Below are 17,327 nucleotides of genomic sequence, written 5' to 3'. Positions count from 1 at the left end.
ACAGATAGTGGCAGCAAGAATACTACACTACAAGCATGTACCCTGAGTAGGGATGTAACGATATATCGAATATCGCGATATCGCGGTAAATAAATGTCTCAATACCGTTGTGAGACTGACAAAATCTACCGCGATTTAAAAAACCTTTTTAAACACTTTTTTTTTTTAAACCTTTATTTAACCAGGTGGTCCCATTGTAGTGTTGCACGGTGTACCGATACTTGAAAGGTACCGCGATACCCTGCCGTTAAAAACGTTACGATTCCTTCGTTTCATTAGTATCGGTACTTTAAGAATGACGGGAGAAAGCGCTGTTTTAATAAGAGCCGTGTGTGTTCAGCGCTCTGCTTCCACTCCCTGCACTGCAGCCGTGCCTGCAGTCCCTCCCCTCTCAAGCACGCTCTAAGTGCCTCCCCTCTCTCATGCACGCGCTAGCTGCCAGAGCATTAGAGATGGCAAATCCGGATCCTTTTACGGACTCGGAGTCTTCTGAGTCAGTCATTGAAGAGATCCGGATCATACGAGTCCTTTAAGTCATATGAGTCAGCATCACCAAGAGCGTAGAAATCCTACCGGTGAAACCGAAAAGTTGTTGCATTTCACGAGCATATTAAACTAACGTTACATTAACCTCCGCTACACAGTGTCTTTTGCTTTAATAAAAAAATGTGATCACAAAAAAAGGGTTATTTTGTGATTTGGCGAGTCTGCTGTTGACTCATGCATGACGACGAGTCTGCTGGATCTCTGGATCTGCTGCTATACGGTTACGGCTCTGAGTCCTCACGAGTCTCTTAAGTTTTGCACAGTGAGTCAGGATTTGCGAATCTCTGAGTCTGCTGTTGACTCGTGCACAATAGCCGCGGGAAGTAGGGGTGCTGGAGGCGGGGCTGCGAATGGTGTACATTTGAAAAACTTCATGTTACTGTTGTTGAAATCTCTCCCCACTTTTGTCCGCACCCCCTAAGTAAAATGACTTCCCAGTTCCCGCGGCTATGCTCGTGCATGACGAGTCTGGATCATGGATGTATGGTCTGGATCTCTGGATCTGCTGGATCGGTTACGGCTCTGAGTCCACACGACTCACGAGTCTGCAGGAAGTGAAGGAAGTTCCCTTGATTCAGTGAGTCAGGATTTGCGAATCTGAGTCTGCTGTTGACTCGTGCATGATGAGTCTGGATCTCTGGATCTGCTACGGTTACGGCTCTGAGTCCGCACGAGTCTGCAGGAAGTTTCACTGATCCGCGTCCCCTTAGCCAAACGATAACTTCTGGCAGCTATCCTACTTGCTAAAGGCTAGGCAGACGGACTGGGGTACGTTGTACTGTGATTTTACATGTTATAAGGAGAGTAGCGAGTGACACAATTTATAGTTTTAATTTGTACGTCACCAGGTGTAGGACTCAAAGGACTCGGGTTAATGGAGAGGGGAGACTCGCCACGAGTCACGACCAGCTCATTACTAGGATCCGGGTTAATGATCCGGATGAATCAGGACTCACCCATCTCTACAGAGCATGTGAGAAAACGAGAAGCATGGCTGCAAGTGGGAGTGCAACTGCCGCTGCGCCTCGGCCTGTTGACAAAAAAGACGCCAGAAGCGGAATTTGGAAGTATTTGAGCTATATCTCTGACAGTGAGGGCAAGCCTACGGACACCACGAGGCCTGTCTGTAAGAAATGTTTTAGATCCCTGCAAACCAAGGGAGCCAACACATCAAACTTGGCTAAGCACCTCACCAACCGGCATCCAGAGCTGTTTAAAGAATTTAAAGACAGACAGGTTAGCGAATGTGATAGATAACATAATTACATCATGCTCAAGCCCATGTCCTCAAATCTAAGTCAAACAAGTGTCATTTATTTTGTGACAAACGAACGTTTTCGTAGTTTGACGAGGCAATTAATGGCAATGATAACCGTCTAATATGGCTATCTTTTTAGCTAATTTACCAATGTGGCTAACATCGGCAATGTACATTTTGTCAATAATTATTTATATTACTGTACTATTACATGTTAATAAAATATAAAGTTAACTATCAAAGAAATCACATAAACTCAAGTATAAAGAAGAGACCATGTTGTAAGAAAACACTTAACGGATAAACTACAATTTTATTGATCATGAAAATAATAAAATAAAAGTATCGAAAAAGAATCGGAATCGCAATTCTTGACTTGGTATCGGTATCGAAACCAAAATGTTGGTATCGTGACAACACTATCCCATTGAGATCATCGATCTCTTTTTCAAGAGAGACCTGTCCAACATGGCAGCAAGCTGAGATTTGTCACAAATTGTAAAGTTGTAAAGTACTTCACACATCACTGTACCCTGTATGCCAAGGCAGGTTTGCCATCACTTACTGTACGGAGGCTCAGTCATTGGTACACGTTTATTTATAAAGCTTTGTTGGGTAAACTCCCGTATTATATCTGCTCTCTGATAACACCGAGAGTTGCAGGTAGCTATTGTCTGAGATCGCATGATGTAGTATTGTTAGATGTGCCAAGAGCAAGGACTGTCTTAGGTAAGACAGCTTTAATGTGCGCAGCTCCACTTGCTTGGAACAATCTTCAGCAAGAATTGAAACTGAGCAATCTCATTCCTCTGCATGTTGTTAAAGCTAGGCTAAATGAAATGCTCGTTGATACTATGGGTACTTGTAAATGTCTATAACTATGTAAATGTATCCTGTAAATATAATGTATGATGTCCTTTATTGTTTTATGTTTCATGTGGAACCAATATGCTGCAGGTCTCCCTTGAAAAAGAGATCTATGATCTCAATGGGACCAATCTGGTTAAATAAAGGTTTGAAATTAAATTAAATTAAGTAGGTTACAACATGAACATAAAACAACAGATAACACAAAAGGACATCGTATTTACAGGGCTACATTTACATACCTAGAGACATTGACAAGTACCAACAGTATATTTATATCTCGCCCTGTCAATAAGCCTCACCTTCTTGGCAAAAACTGTATTGTTTTTGAAGTGGTGGAGAGACAATGCACAGTTTTGCCCACTGCTGTCACCCATGGACAAAGCATATCTCTCTGTCCCAGCAACATCAGTACCAAGCAGGGCCGGCCCTTGGCATAGGCAGTATAGACGAATGCTAAGGGCGCATCAATCTATGGGGTGCGCCGAAAATTGATGAAAAAAGAAAGCTAGAAATTAAAAAATATGTTTTATTTTATCTCATAACAACACAATTTCCCGATTTTGGATCAACAAAGTACATCTTATTATCTTATACTAACAGAACTACGCCTATATTGCGTACAGCGCCCATAAACTATGGAGCACCCCCCCCCCCCCCCCCAAATCAAGTTGAACTGCCCTAGCCCCAGTCAAAACCAGAGGTTTATGTGAAATAGTTCTTTTTTTTAAATAATGTTTTTAGTGTGCAATTATAGGTTTTAATTTTGTATTTGTGTTAATTTAAAATAAATCAAGCTCCCAAAAAACGTATACAGCTTTTATTAACATTGGAATTTACTGTGTAAGCGGCCGCGGGGGGGAGAGCTTAGAGAGCTCTCTCCTGAAAGACTGAGAGGTTCTGATAACCTCAGCTCAGTGAGGTGAAGGCACACCTTTATATGATCATTATAGTTATACAAAAATAAAAACAGGTATAAAATACTATATGACAGTAAAAAAAAAGTTGTTATTAATAAACAAGAATACAGTTTGAAAGGGGAGTGATTTGTAAAATATCCATAAATAAAAAGAAAATCTGCTTACAGTTCTGTTTCATATGGGTGTTGAGAGATGTATCCATAGATCTCTTCATTTTGCTCTCAAAGTGCACCAGATTGATGCTTTTAACTTCAATATAAAAAAAAAATCTTCCCGGGGGAGCATGCCCCCGGACCCCCCTAGAGGAGGTTAAGTCCACCCCCCACTTAAATCATGTTCAAATGGATAGGATACTAAATACATTTGCACACATCTTGTGTCCATATCTTTCTGTTTTGGTGATCATGCCACAACCGTGCACGTGAGTGAGTCATAGTGAGTGTCTGCATTTTCAGGGGATATTGTAAACGCCCGAACATCCCAGCTTCTACCTGGAAATGTGGGCATGCTCATATTCCTAAAAACCTGTCTGATGATGCTGAGTGAGTGAGTTAGTGAGTTTGAGTTACTTGAAAAACTAAAGTGAAACTTGATTTATTTTATTGCAGGGTCTGATTATTATATTGTTGACACTTTAAAATACTACTAAAATGCTGTACAAATCAGATTTATTATTCAATAAAGAAGAAAAAAAGTCAAGTAAAAAAAAAAAAAAAAGTCAAAATAAAATGTAAAAAAAAAGAAAATTCACAATTTTTTTCTTCTTTATTTTTCAATATCACGATAAATATCGTACCGTGGACTTTTTATCGCGATATTATCGTACCGTGAGTTTTTGGTATCGTTACATCCCTAACCCTGAGTAGAGCACAATATACAGAGGGGAATCACAGCAGCCATCAGAGTCAGCAGCTTTGTTGATGCTGTAGGATGGTGGTGGCTCAGTCGGTAGGGAATTGCAATAATACTTTTGGTTGGGAGTTGAAATAAAAGTAGCTGGAATTACGGGAGGGTCAAACTTGGTAATATGATACATTTGCGTTTATTTAGGCTTGGTTATTAATTGAGAGAGGTAAAACGTTAATGGTGAAAACCCCTACTAAATAGATCTTGTGGCTTGGCTTGGGAATCGGAAGGTCACTGGTTCAAGTCCCAGGACGTCGCACTGCTGAGGTGTCCCTGAGCAAGGCACCGTCCCCTACACTGCTCCCACGCGCCATACATAATGGCTGCCCAATGCTCAGGTGTCGGAAGAAATTGTCAAACTCCATGCCAATAATTCAGAAATCATCAAAACTAAACAAAGATGGTCTAATAAAGTAAAAAAACCCTCTGATTTCCTTTTTTTGTTTTTTTTACAACACCAAATGGGTTTGTTTTATCTCCCCTAAAAATGTCAAACTTAATCATGCTTCCATTGTGCCTAATCATGAGTAGTCACAGACTATTATTGTCCATTACCTTGATTACCTTTGTAACTGATTGACACCATTAGAATTTGATGAAACAAGACCTTTAAAGAAGAGACCATACTGAACTTGGTTGACATGACAGGATTAACTCAACGGGGAAAACCTTGTGTTGCAGCAGCAACAGAAGGGGCCACTGTCTGTTCTCTGGACAGTAGGTGGGCTTTGGGAACAGACTGATCTCAAATGAACCCCTGCTGTGGGATGAGAGGGTGGGCTAAGTAACACACACACACACACACACACACACACACACACACACACACACACACACACACACACACACACACACACACACACACACACACACACACACACACACACACACACACACACACACACACACACACACACACACACACACACACACAGGGCCAGGGTGAGGATTTTCTCTACAGACATCCAGACAGGAGGACTAGAGGATCTGATGCTTTAAACGTCAGTCATCGTAATGCCTCATGCTGAATGGTCTTCGGTGACTTAGCTTCCATCTCTTTGTACCTTCAGTATACAGTACGTCTGCTGCGTTTCCACAGAAGATGTGTCGTTAGTCATGCCAAACGCTGCCCTCCATAGTTTGGAGAACACAGTGTTTCCTTTGATTTACTCAGTATCCGTGACACACTGCTCTCTTGTTCAAGTTCATCTTCACTTACTGATTAATATATCTCATGAATATAGGAAATGTCACAGAAGTCGTAGTTGATACCAATACCACAGTGAAAAACAAAACAATACATCTCATCTACTTCTAGATACCTTGCTTTATAACCTTTTTAATTCTGTTTTTCTTTTTAAGAAGTTCACAAGGTCATAATTCCTCTCTAAAATCTATTTAATTTAGCTGTGAAAACATCTGGATTTACTTTGGCGTCTCACCGAAAACAACATTTTACAAGACTACATTTACCAAATCAATGTTATAATTTACCTTGGCCTTATATGATATATATTATATAATATAGTTATATTTATACTGAACCGAGCCTGAACACGTTCTAGTGCAACTCTATGGAACCTCCTTTCATCGGCTGCGAACAGCTTAGAGGTAACTGCTAATGTTTACTAGCTTTCCTCTATATTTTAACACATATTTGTTGTTCGCAATGTAACATTATCAGGACAAAATAAGTTAGTCCCCTGAAGGCTTCGATAGTGGTCAATAAGGATGGTGTTACCACAGGTTAAAAGAGCGTTAGAGAACTACGATGGTATTTAAGCAATATCAAATGTGAAAAGTCCTCTATATCGCCAAGTTTGTCCAGGGTTTTCCACTTTGTCTACCTTAAAAACACGGAGATGGCAGACTGAAAATGGCCAGCTCTCAAAATAGATATGAGCTATCACAAAGTCTTAACATTTCTTAGTTTTATGTGATAATTCACTAATTAATATTTGATTTGATTACTGCTATTAGTTCGCCCTACAAACTACACACTGACTCTTTGGACACACAGACATCTTAGGATGTTAGGCAACCAGCCGTGATTGCAGTTGCTCTGGTAAACATAGCACTATACAAATAAAAGTTTACATGTGGGTTTTTTTCTCACAACTTTAGTAAAGTAAAACTATAATGGTGTTGCAGTTAAGCCCCTGTTGATTTTCAGGGTTAATAGATTAGTATATAATGACTTGGTACCACTTACAATCAATCGTTGCAACAAGCTAGCTAGCTAACAATAGCAATGATTACTTCTGGTTAGGGTACAGCAGCCGTGTGCGATTTGAGACAACACTGCATGGTCCAAAATCACACACTGCATAAGTCACAGTGCACAAGATGCCGTACTCAAAGGAAAGTATCTGAATTGAGACACAGCACATGTCACTTGTTCCCTTGTGGACCCATACAAAAATAATGTATAATGTACATTTCAGGATCATTCGCCCGTTCAAACGTTTGTTTATACATGGTTCTCCAATCAGGGCAGTTCACTGCAGATGTCGTACAGCCATCTGTCTATCTGCCTGTCTGTCTGCCTCCACCAGACTGTGTGTGTGTCTGTGTTTTGTGAAGAAGGCTTGTGTTCTCCTGTGACTGTGTGAGGAGGACTTGTGAGGCTCCTCTGTTTTCCTCTGACTTCCTGTTTCCTGCCAATGAATGGGACAACCACATGAGTGCATGTAGAATAGCTAAGTGGTCACCCCCACTCGTCTTCATGACAAGTCTGGAAGAATGGGATTTATACAGAGATCCAGTCGCTGCCGCCTTCGTGTACATGAGATGCTGTGATTCTCGACTATAGAAAGAATCAGCTTCTTTAGCTCACACATCACAGCACTTTGTGACGTACACTGCCCTTCATTTCACTGGCATCACTCCAGTGACCAATGGAGCTTTTCAAACTATGTCTCTCTTCACTTTCACAGTGCAGGTCTGTGTCCCTCATTGTCGATGTCCAAATATCAAACCAAGCCAATGGTCGCTGTTGGCCACTGATGGCCTTCAGTCAGTGTATTTTGCCGTAGTTTTTGTGGTGTATTGTCACCGTTTGCACAAGTCCACCCTAGACGACAGTCCGGTTGGGGATCCCTTCCAGATATCACTCTGATTGGCTATAGCGTGTTTAGAGCGATGCAGGAATGAGTCCAATAACCTGAATATGAGTTGGCATGTAGGTACTTTTGGTTCGCTTGTCACAAAGTTCATTGTTTTTCGGTTTGATGCTCTAAAATAAGGTCAGCGGTTAATACAAGCTCAATTCTTTTTGATGGAATGTTTCATGAATAAAAAATTGTCAGTATGTACCACTTTTGTGAAGGATTGAACGTTTACATGTCAATAAGACAACTAAATGTCATAATGCTGACATATGTCTACGTTAGATTTTTACTTGCATTAGTTTCAGTTGCGAAGTCATTAACTCGCCAATAGTTCTAAGAATGATGTTAATATGTGGAGATAATCCTGCTGAAAAAAACCTGGAAGTATCATCAACATTTGTTTGCCACAGAGCAGATTTATTTCAATATTCCGAAGTCCAATGGAGAAATAATTTAGCTTTTCGTTGAGAGGGCCCTTGTGTTGCTGACTTCCGGGTCGGCCTACAAAAAAATCATTTCTGCAACACTCTAGTGAGTTTAAAATAATCAATATACAGAAGAGAAAGGGAAGTGAGGAAAACAAGTGAACAGCGCACAGTCTCTTTTCGTGTTTCATCTTCATTTTCTGATCATTCTAATACAGAGATATTTTTATCTGGGATGAGGTGCTGATTGGGAGTAGTGTGAGAAAGAGCTTTGTTTAAATGTATGTATCGTAACATCAGCTGGTATATTTGCAGTTATAGGCCTTCTTGTTTCCCTTTTAGAATGACAAATGCAGTTTACCGCTGCCTGCTGGCGTTATTTCCTCTCACACAGGTGCACAATGTCTTTCCTGAGGTAATAAAGCAAGTGAACAGTGGGCTCCTTTCTTCAAAGACTTCTATACAATAATGTCTCTTTTTGTAACACTTGAGTCGCCCCTGCTGGATATTTCAGAGAATGCAGAACCCAGAGGTTCCTCCATTCACATTTATGGCAGAGCCTTTCTATATTTAAGTGTAAAAGCCTTAAAACCCATTGTTTATCCATCTGCGTGTGAATGACATCTTCCTGACTGTGTGTGTGTGTGTGGTGCTGAACTCTGTGCCTCTGTTTCCTTTTCTAGATATCAGTGCCATGAAGCTGAATCCCCAACAGGCTCCACTATATGTAAGTATCTGTCGTTATCACACAGCATCAGAATGATATCAGAAAGCTGCATGATAAAGCCTGTTGGTATATTCTCTAGTTCCTGTCTGTTATCTATCTCATTTAAACCACTGATGGCGGCTAGCAGGTTAGCATTCTGTTAATGTGCACTGCAATGCTGCTTATCTGCTCTCCTGTGTATTTGAATGTATGTCTAATCTCAAAACCTATAATTTTTTTAAGTGTTTTTATTGATCCCCTCTTGCTGGTTATTTTTTTCTGTTTGTTTTATTTATCATCTTTTAACTGTGAAGCACATTTGAACCCTTTTTGTGTGCTAACAGAGGCAACAATACTAACAGAGCTAACAATGTTATCTTAAAGCTTGGCTAACACAAGCTTAAAGGTTGACGTTTAAGCTTCTGCAACAACTTTATCAGTAAATGGCAGCTTTATAAGGGCACTGTAGAGTGGCGGCCATTAGCTAGCAACGACAGGATTCACATCCACTAACATGCACATGGCTAATACTTGTTTGCTGCTACAATAATGCTCTAAATATGGATTAGAAAGCATACCACTAGTTTGTTACAAGTATTTAATTGTTACACTCAAATGCAGAATTTTTTTTCCTGAATGCTACATTGTGAGCAATAAATCTGTGTTTAAATTAGCAAAAGAGCTAACATTAGCCGTTAGCTGCTAGCATCAGGTAACTCAGGGCTATTCGCTTGTATTAAGGTGCATTCAAGCACTTTTATTGCTGTTTGACCAACCGACTGCAAACTTAAAATCGCTGCCACTTTCTGAGCAAGAGTGTGGGTGTGTGATAGTGTGTGACTGTGTGTGTTGGATCTGAAACATTCCAGTGTGCTATTGTTAGCTTGTGCGTGTTTGGTTGTGGCTGCGTGTTCAGCAGAAGAGTGTGTCATGTTTCACAGCATAAAACCCGGAAAACTGTGAAGGTTCTATTCTGACTTTTTAACCAAAATATTCATGTCTACTCACCAAGCGCTTATTTAGGGCTTGGTGATGCCATTATTTTCTGTCACAAAAAATATCATTTCATACCCCGATAACGTCAAGGTTAGATCATTTCATATCTATTCTATGATAAATGTCATGGTTTAGATCAGGGGTTTTAAAAGTGTAGGAAGGTGAGCCTCCCCTCAGAGAACATAAGAACAGCCGTGCCCCCCCTCCCAATTATTATTGCTATTATTATTATTGTTGTTGTTGCTATAATGCAGGGGTATTCAATTGCATTTCAAAGAGGTCCAGTAAGAGAAAATGTCATTAAATGCTCTGTTTTCGCTGTCTACCTTTCTCTTTTTTGAGCACGCCATTTGAAATGACTCCGACTGTTTCTCTCCTCTTGTCTCGTCTCTGTGTGTGTTTGAATCTATCGTGCTGACTCACTGACTGCACCGATTTGATTGGCTGAGTAGCGTCACCTCCTTAAAACATTAAACAATAACTTTTTTAAACCTTTTTATCTTTATGTTAAACATTTTTTTTTAACATTTTCAACATGGTGGATACATCCTTATATGCTCCCGGCAACACACTGAACGTCAACTTTGCCTCCTTATTTCACTCACCCCTACTTTAGTGGGAACAATGAGTCTGCGTCTTTGATGCGCACAGGCGGATGATGCAGGGATGCAATGTAGACAGGAAAAAACGCAGATCATCCTCTGGCTACAGCCTTGACCGGTACTTGCTTTTGATCAAAGTGGGGGGGGGGGAGCCTCGCCTCGCTGCGTGGAAACGGCCCGCTGAACGGACCTCTGTTGCCTCTCAGCGCAACTTATATGATGCCGTTTAAAAAACCGAGCCGGCCGTCAACGGCCCGCTGACGACCGACTGTTCTGTGATTCTCCAGAACACACAGATGGCCAGTCTGCCCCTGGGTGGAGGTGAAGGGAGTGAGCACTAGTACAGCCTTTTTGGCGAGGTGGGGGAACTCGGTCTCCACAGACAGCCAAAAGTGTGCAAGTGACACTTTAGTCGTCTTTTTCTCGTTATTTTTTTCTCGCTGCGCTGAAGCTCTCTGGCGCCCCCCCAGGGAGGCGCGCCTCACACTTTGAAAACCGCTGGTTTAGATAATTTCTTGATAACAATATATACCACCCTTTAGATCTTTTAAATACAACCATATAAATCAATTAATATCTATATACAAAAATATTCTACCGCATGTATAATTCCATGTACATACTCGGGTTGACCTTCAGATCGAGATTGACTCAGATCTGTCAGCTGGGATCAATCTGGGATGAACTGAACATCACCAGTCTGCATCGCTGTCTGGAACAAAGTTGATTTCCCTGCCTGTGTGTGCCTGTGTGTGTCACCTCAGGGAGAGTGTGTGTTGACTGTTCACCTGGAGGAAGATGATGTGTGTCGTGCTGAGGATGAAGAAGAGAAGGTGGAGTTTTACCTTTTATTCTCAGGATCTACTCAAAGACATCTGACCAGCACGCTGCGAGTCAGCCACGTCACCCTGCAGGCGGTGTGTCCAGGTACACACACACACACACACACACACACACACACACACACACACACACACACACACACACACACACACACCCCCACCCACACATACCCTCTCACTTTGTCTCAAAATATAACAGTACATAAAGTGTATAATCCTTCTTCATCCTATGATAATATCAACTTTTTCCTGATGAAATTACAACTAACAATATTTTACATATGAAAATGTTTTGGTTAAACTACAACTTTGTTTTCATAAAATTATGACTTTTTTAAACAGTTTTGTCAGTAATACCACTTTTAGGTTTATATTCTTGTGGAAAATCTGTTTAAGGGGCGATGAAATAGTTGCAAATAGGTTAGCAACTTCTTATAGCTCAAGTGTATTAGTACCTCATTTCTACTGGACATTATGTTAGTGACTCGACACTGCATACAAGGCAGTCCATGGATGGATGGATAGATAGTTGGTGGATGGTGGGAGTGATGGATGGAATCAGGTAGGGATGAAGCAATGGAAGAACTGGCCCCTATAGCGGTGATGCAGCGTAGGGTTGAAAGCAAATTGTTCCCTGGTTTTCTGCTTACCGTTTCAAGAAGGAATCCAACATGGCATCCTACTCATAACCTTCTTGTTACACAAAAGGAATACATTTGAGGTGAGAAAAGAGCTACTGCTCCATCTTGCTTCAAGCTTATAGAACTACATCGTCTAGATTGAAATATTGGTCAAGGCTTTGTGAGCCATCCACATCACACTGGTCGGACTCACTTTTTCTTTCTTTATCCAAATGACCCCGTCCAACTCACTTCAGCACTCCCATCATGCACTGCTTCTCTTGCTCTCCATATGAAGTGGATCTGGTGGACATGTGATGTTATTGATAGTATAAGCAGGAGTTTTTAATAAGCTCTGAATAGTTGCAGCATGATTTTAAAATGTCACTTCACACCTCTGCCTGTATTACTAGTAGGTGTGCTATGTTGCGTTTATGACCACACTCAGCTGGGATGTAGCGTTTCACAAGAGCACAAGGTGTGGCAGGGCATGTAGAGACCTCCAGGTGGCAGCGTGAGATGGGTTTTAGTCAGGGTGTAGTTACTCTTACGCAGGAGATTTTGGTACCAGTACTAAGCAGATTAGTGGCAGGAAGACCAACTCTCCAAAAGTGTAGGCAAAGTCCTTTAAAACCCATTGGCAGTAATTACTGTAGCTGTAAGAAAAGGATGGAGGGGGTGGATGTTTCTCCCCATGTATGATTAAAAGAGCTTCTGTTTGATGCACACACACGTTCCTCACTAATGGATTGCATGGACACATTTACATCTTGTGAGGACACCGTCTTGGATGTGTTATCAGGATTATCAGCAGGTCTTTATACGTCTGGTCAGACTCAGTCATTATTTATTTCCATTACATGGTAGTTGATTCTGATTGGTCAATTGGAGATTCAGCGGTCTGTTTTTACCCAGTAGCAGCCCATTGCTAAGAACGCTCTGTTAAAGGCACCATGTGCAGTCATATCAATGCGCAACAAAGTAGTCTGGTCCATTTAACATCAGCTGTGGCCAAAAAAACAAGAAGTGTCAATCGGTTAAATAATTTAATTGCGTTAGTGAGAGTAATAATATGTGATTAATCCTGATTAATCAAGTGAAAAATACTAGTATTTCCTTGAGTTTTTCTGGTGTTGTAATAATCAAATGCATGACAAGTTGATAAGAGAAATCAGAAGGGTCTTTACTTTGTTATAACATGATCTCTGAATTAATAGCATGATTTCCGACAATTTCCTGACACTTAGCCAAGGCATCGACAAAGCCGCTGTCATGGAGAGGCACTGCGACCCCCCTCTGTGTAATGTGTCATATTATCTCTGCTGCTATCATACTGCGAGCACTATCTTTTCCTAATCCTTTTTTACGGCCTTATGTTGCCAAGCATTGTTTATTAAAATGTATTAATGGAAAAATATGCATCATTAGCCAATATTAGCTTTAACAAGCTGAACCAACTGCGCCCAAACTAGCACCAGCACAGAACTACAATGCAACACATTTCAGAAGAAAATGGTTATTTGAGAATGAAAAATGTTACATTTCCTGAATATGTTTTCCCTCAGATTGCCATCTGATCACTCAATGTGGTTTGTTTTATGTGGAAGTTAGTGGCTGACAGTGGTGAAGTTGCTCTGATTTGACTCCTGAAGGCTGGGTCACAAGTACACAAGTCATTATCTCTCAGTAGCTCCACCTTTTTCTGTCTGTTAGCACATCATGTAGTCTGCCTCTGTCTGTCAACAGCTGCTTGTGCTGCCAATAAAACACAACCTTTTGTGTGTGTGTGTGTGTGTGTGTGTGTGTGTGTGTGTGTGTGTGTGTGTGTGTGTGTGTGTGTGTGTGTGTGTGTGTGTGTGTGTGTGTGTGTGTGTGTGTGTGTGTGTGTGTGTAGCTCATAATGTGTGTGAGCAGGTCTTGGTGACGTTATGTTGGGTTCAGCCTGATGGAGCAGTGGACTCGCGCTCTCAGGAGACCTTCTGCTTCGTACAGGTAACAATTCATAACAATATGTGATATGTTTATGGAAATGGAAATATTTGCTGACTTTTATCCGATATCTATAAATCCATTCAATTTGTCCTTTGGTGAAAATACGTGGTGCTTTTTCAGAATTTATCATGTAAAAAGTCAGATATCCAAAAGGAACCCAAACATATTTTTTACATTTCTGTGCTGCAAGAACCCATTTTGATTGGCAATACTGTTCCACAACGGTTAATTATGTAATATTTTACATCATCTTTAAGAATGTCTCATTAGTTGACAAGAGCAGCTGATGAAACCTTTTGAAACGTTAAATTAAACTGACTGATGTGTTTATAAATGTCATCAAATTAAGGATGTGCACATAAGGATGGCATGTCTGTGTGATGTTTCTTGTGAATTGTGAATTTTGTGCTGTGTGCAGGACTTGGCTCTCGACATGGCCCACTTCCTGCTTGACAGCATAGCTCCACAGGAAGCATTACTATTGGATGATGAGCAGGTAAGACAAGAAGCTCTAAAAAGTTGATTTGATTTAAAATGTTATTTTTTGGGCTTTTTATGCTATTACTTTCACTATTATATTCTTTTAGATTTTGTAGATAATGATTTGAATGAATTTGCTTTGTGTCTGTAAGTAAGACATGTAACAGAATTAAAAAGGGGACACAGAGAAGATTCAATTATTTCATTTTTATGTGTGTTGAAGGAGTGTGAGCGGTTGGACAAGAGTCTGGCTCTGGCCCTGAGACACCTGAGGACTCGACCCGGGATTCACACACACAGTGGTAGGCACGGACACGACAATGACACACATGATGAAACGAGCACAGATGTGTCCACTGGTGAGTTAGAATGCCCCAAAGAGCCAGTTTTTAATGAATCCCCAAATCTGTTTTATAAAAACAGGCATAACGGGCTAAACTGCCTGAATGTTCTCTGTTAACTCACTTTGACCTTTCTTTCTCTATAGCTTTAACGTTAGCAAGCTAAGCTACATAGTTCACACTTCACAAAGCCAACAGTGGATGGTTTAAACTGTTATTGTCAATGAAGTTGTGCAGGAATCAGTCTTAAAACTGGACATTAGGTAGCATTGTATCCCTTTCTGGTTCCCCCATCTCAAATTCAATGGTTTTTTAGCATGTTTTTGGCTAGGTGCCGGAAATAAGATAAGTGGTTAACACAAGCTTAAAATATTTCACGTCTTGTTTTACGACATAAAACATAGTGGCTAAACGAGACTACTAAAAACTCTGAACATTAGCCGCCGTTAGCTTAGCATTGTTGACTTGAAGTCATGCTACCGTGATGTAGTTTGTTTAAAGCATAACTTCTACTGATTACATTTACGTTCAACTATTATACAAGTAGTGTTAATATTTGGACAATATCACGCTGAACAAAGTGTGCAAAAAAGTAGCATAAACACCTGTTTGACAAATATCACATTTTCTGTGATATTCCAAAATCAAATGGAAAGATCCAATTGTTTTGTGCCGTCATCACTGAACCACTCTATATTACACCACAGAAGCTGACAGTGCGTCTCCTATTAATGCCACTGCTCAGTTGTCACTCATCCGTTGCTGTGGGAAACACCCAGCCTGAAACTTACACACTGTTTCCACAAATGTGTCCAAAAAGTGTTTCATCATGTAGCTGATGTGTTCCACCACAGACAGTCACATAAATGACTCTGTAGGACTTACTCACCGTTTGAGTTTATTACACAGCTGCATGCTGTTCTCTTCAGATGTAACGTGTCACATCTGAGTGACTTTACACAATCTGACCTGAAGCCAATTCCAATACCCAACTCAGCGTATTGGTGACCCCTGATCTCTGTGTACTGATGAACATGCACGTGGTCATACAGCATTTCAATAATGCTTTACATAGTCCAGAGGGTTATGAGGTGTACAGCAGATAAAAACTGTTTTTGTTCAGGCCTTCTGTGGCTCTTAACCTGAAACCTGATAAAGCACATGGCCAGTTTTTAAATGATAAGTTATTTATCAAGATATGTTATCCACTCGTTCCTCTCAATTTAACTCAAGTTATTGGCTCTCTGTGGAACTATGCCTTGCCCATTTAAGGGTTTTTCTATTGTTCGCATTTATTGTGAGGTACGGTAGATGTGGAATTGACTGAGCGGAACAGAGGTGGCATCATCTAGTTGAGTCACATTTGGCTCATATCCAGTGACTTATGGTGATAAAGAATTGGTCTCCTAGCTTTATATGTCATGTCACTATGTTGTATTCAACATAAAAAAAAGATAAAAATCAATCACATTTGTTTGTAAGTTGATGTACTGTCTGCCCAAAGATCATTGAGTTTTTAAATGTTTTGTATTTGCATTTTAAGAAATGATATGATTACAGGGCAGAGTTGAAACTAAAATACATTTATCACCAAATAACAAATCAGAAAAAAAACAACTGATGAACAATCATTTATGGAATATATTGAATAGATAACAGATACATCATTATTACATCATTTTACATGAATACATTAATTGTCACATCTAACCGGATGGTCACATTAGTAATGTTTTTGTGTATTCTCTCCAGCATTTTAAAATGAATTATTCTTGTTGAATTTGAGGTGCCTTAAAGACTGAATTGTTTTTTTTCCAGTTGTTTGAGTTAATTGTATTATGAATGTTTTTGCACATTAGTTCCCAATCCATTGTTAAAATAATGCAGGAAGGTCCTTTTCCCTTTTAGTTCTATCAATGACTATACTTTATTTATCTTGAAGGTAAAAAATGTTTCGAAGTTTTTACAATTATCTCTAAATCTTGAGCTGGTAATACCCACATTTAAACACAGACTAATATCAGTAAACTGCTCTGTTGGTGAAAAGCTACCGTCCCTTATCTCTCTCCACCAGGAGGGGTCTACCTCGCTCCATCCTATCTCATCAGTCAACCCCCCCCATCTAACTGTTGTTCTCCCCCCCCTCCAGCAGAGCCTCCTCGCCAGCAGCTCTCAGGCCTGCTGCACCTGGCAGCCAGTCACGGTCTGCGCACGGTAGCAGCGTTCCTCCTGCAGCAGCCGGGGGCCCGCCGGGCTCTGAGGACCCCCAACGCCCGGGGGCTGACTGCAGCCTGTGTGGCGCAGAGCAGAGGGCACGATCAGCTGCTGGAGCTCTTCACCCAGTGAGTACCTCTATATGTGTGACCAGAATCAGAGATGTGTTTGGATTTATTGGGGAAAGAGCAGCTGTCCCTGCTAGATGCACATGGCTTTACTGAGTTCTAGGGAAGGGGATTGCTTCCAGAAGGCAAAATATTGAATTGTCACGAAAACAGAAACATTAAAAAACAATCTGAACAGAATCATCAGAATATCCTTATTGTCATCATAAACTCGTAGGATGCTCTCACTGCAGTCAAATAAATAGAAATAGGCACACATAAATAAAAGCAATAAGGAAAGCAGCAGTAGCAGGAATGAGAAAGCAATATTTAGATGAAATAACATTAAATGTAAAAGTATATATTTACACATTTTCCAGACTGCAAGATTTAAA

General features: G+C 40.5%; 1 protein-coding gene across 6 annotated transcripts in view; it reads left to right on the top strand.

Annotated features, from left to right (window-relative positions):
* Nucleotides 1-17,327, top strand: part of akap13 (A-kinase anchoring protein 13) — a 102,854-nt gene that overhangs the window by 23,155 nt on the left and 62,372 nt on the right. For 3 of the 6 annotated variants that reach the window (XM_034141738.1, XM_034141736.1, XM_034141735.1), the window contains exons 2-7: nucleotides 8,716-8,759; nucleotides 11,101-11,263; nucleotides 13,693-13,790; nucleotides 14,209-14,286; nucleotides 14,494-14,629; nucleotides 16,761-16,953. In XM_034141738.1, coding sequence (XP_033997629.1) covers nucleotides 8,727-8,759; nucleotides 11,101-11,263; nucleotides 13,693-13,790; nucleotides 14,209-14,286; nucleotides 14,494-14,629; nucleotides 16,761-16,953 — 701 coding nt within the window. In that variant the 5' untranslated portion in view covers nucleotides 8,716-8,726. The remainder of the gene's footprint in view (nucleotides 1-8,715; nucleotides 8,760-11,100; nucleotides 11,264-13,692; nucleotides 13,791-14,208; nucleotides 14,287-14,493; nucleotides 14,630-16,760; nucleotides 16,954-17,327) is intronic. The other 3 variants (XM_034141740.1, XM_034141739.1, XM_034141737.1) reach the window with 3 other exon arrangements.

The sequence above is a fragment of the Trematomus bernacchii genome, unplaced genomic scaffold (assembly GCF_902827165.1).
Source record: "Trematomus bernacchii unplaced genomic scaffold, fTreBer1.1, whole genome shotgun sequence".
Lineage (NCBI taxonomy): Eukaryota > Metazoa > Chordata > Actinopteri > Perciformes > Nototheniidae > Trematomus > Trematomus bernacchii.
This window is presented reverse-complemented; position numbering and strand designations above follow the sequence as displayed.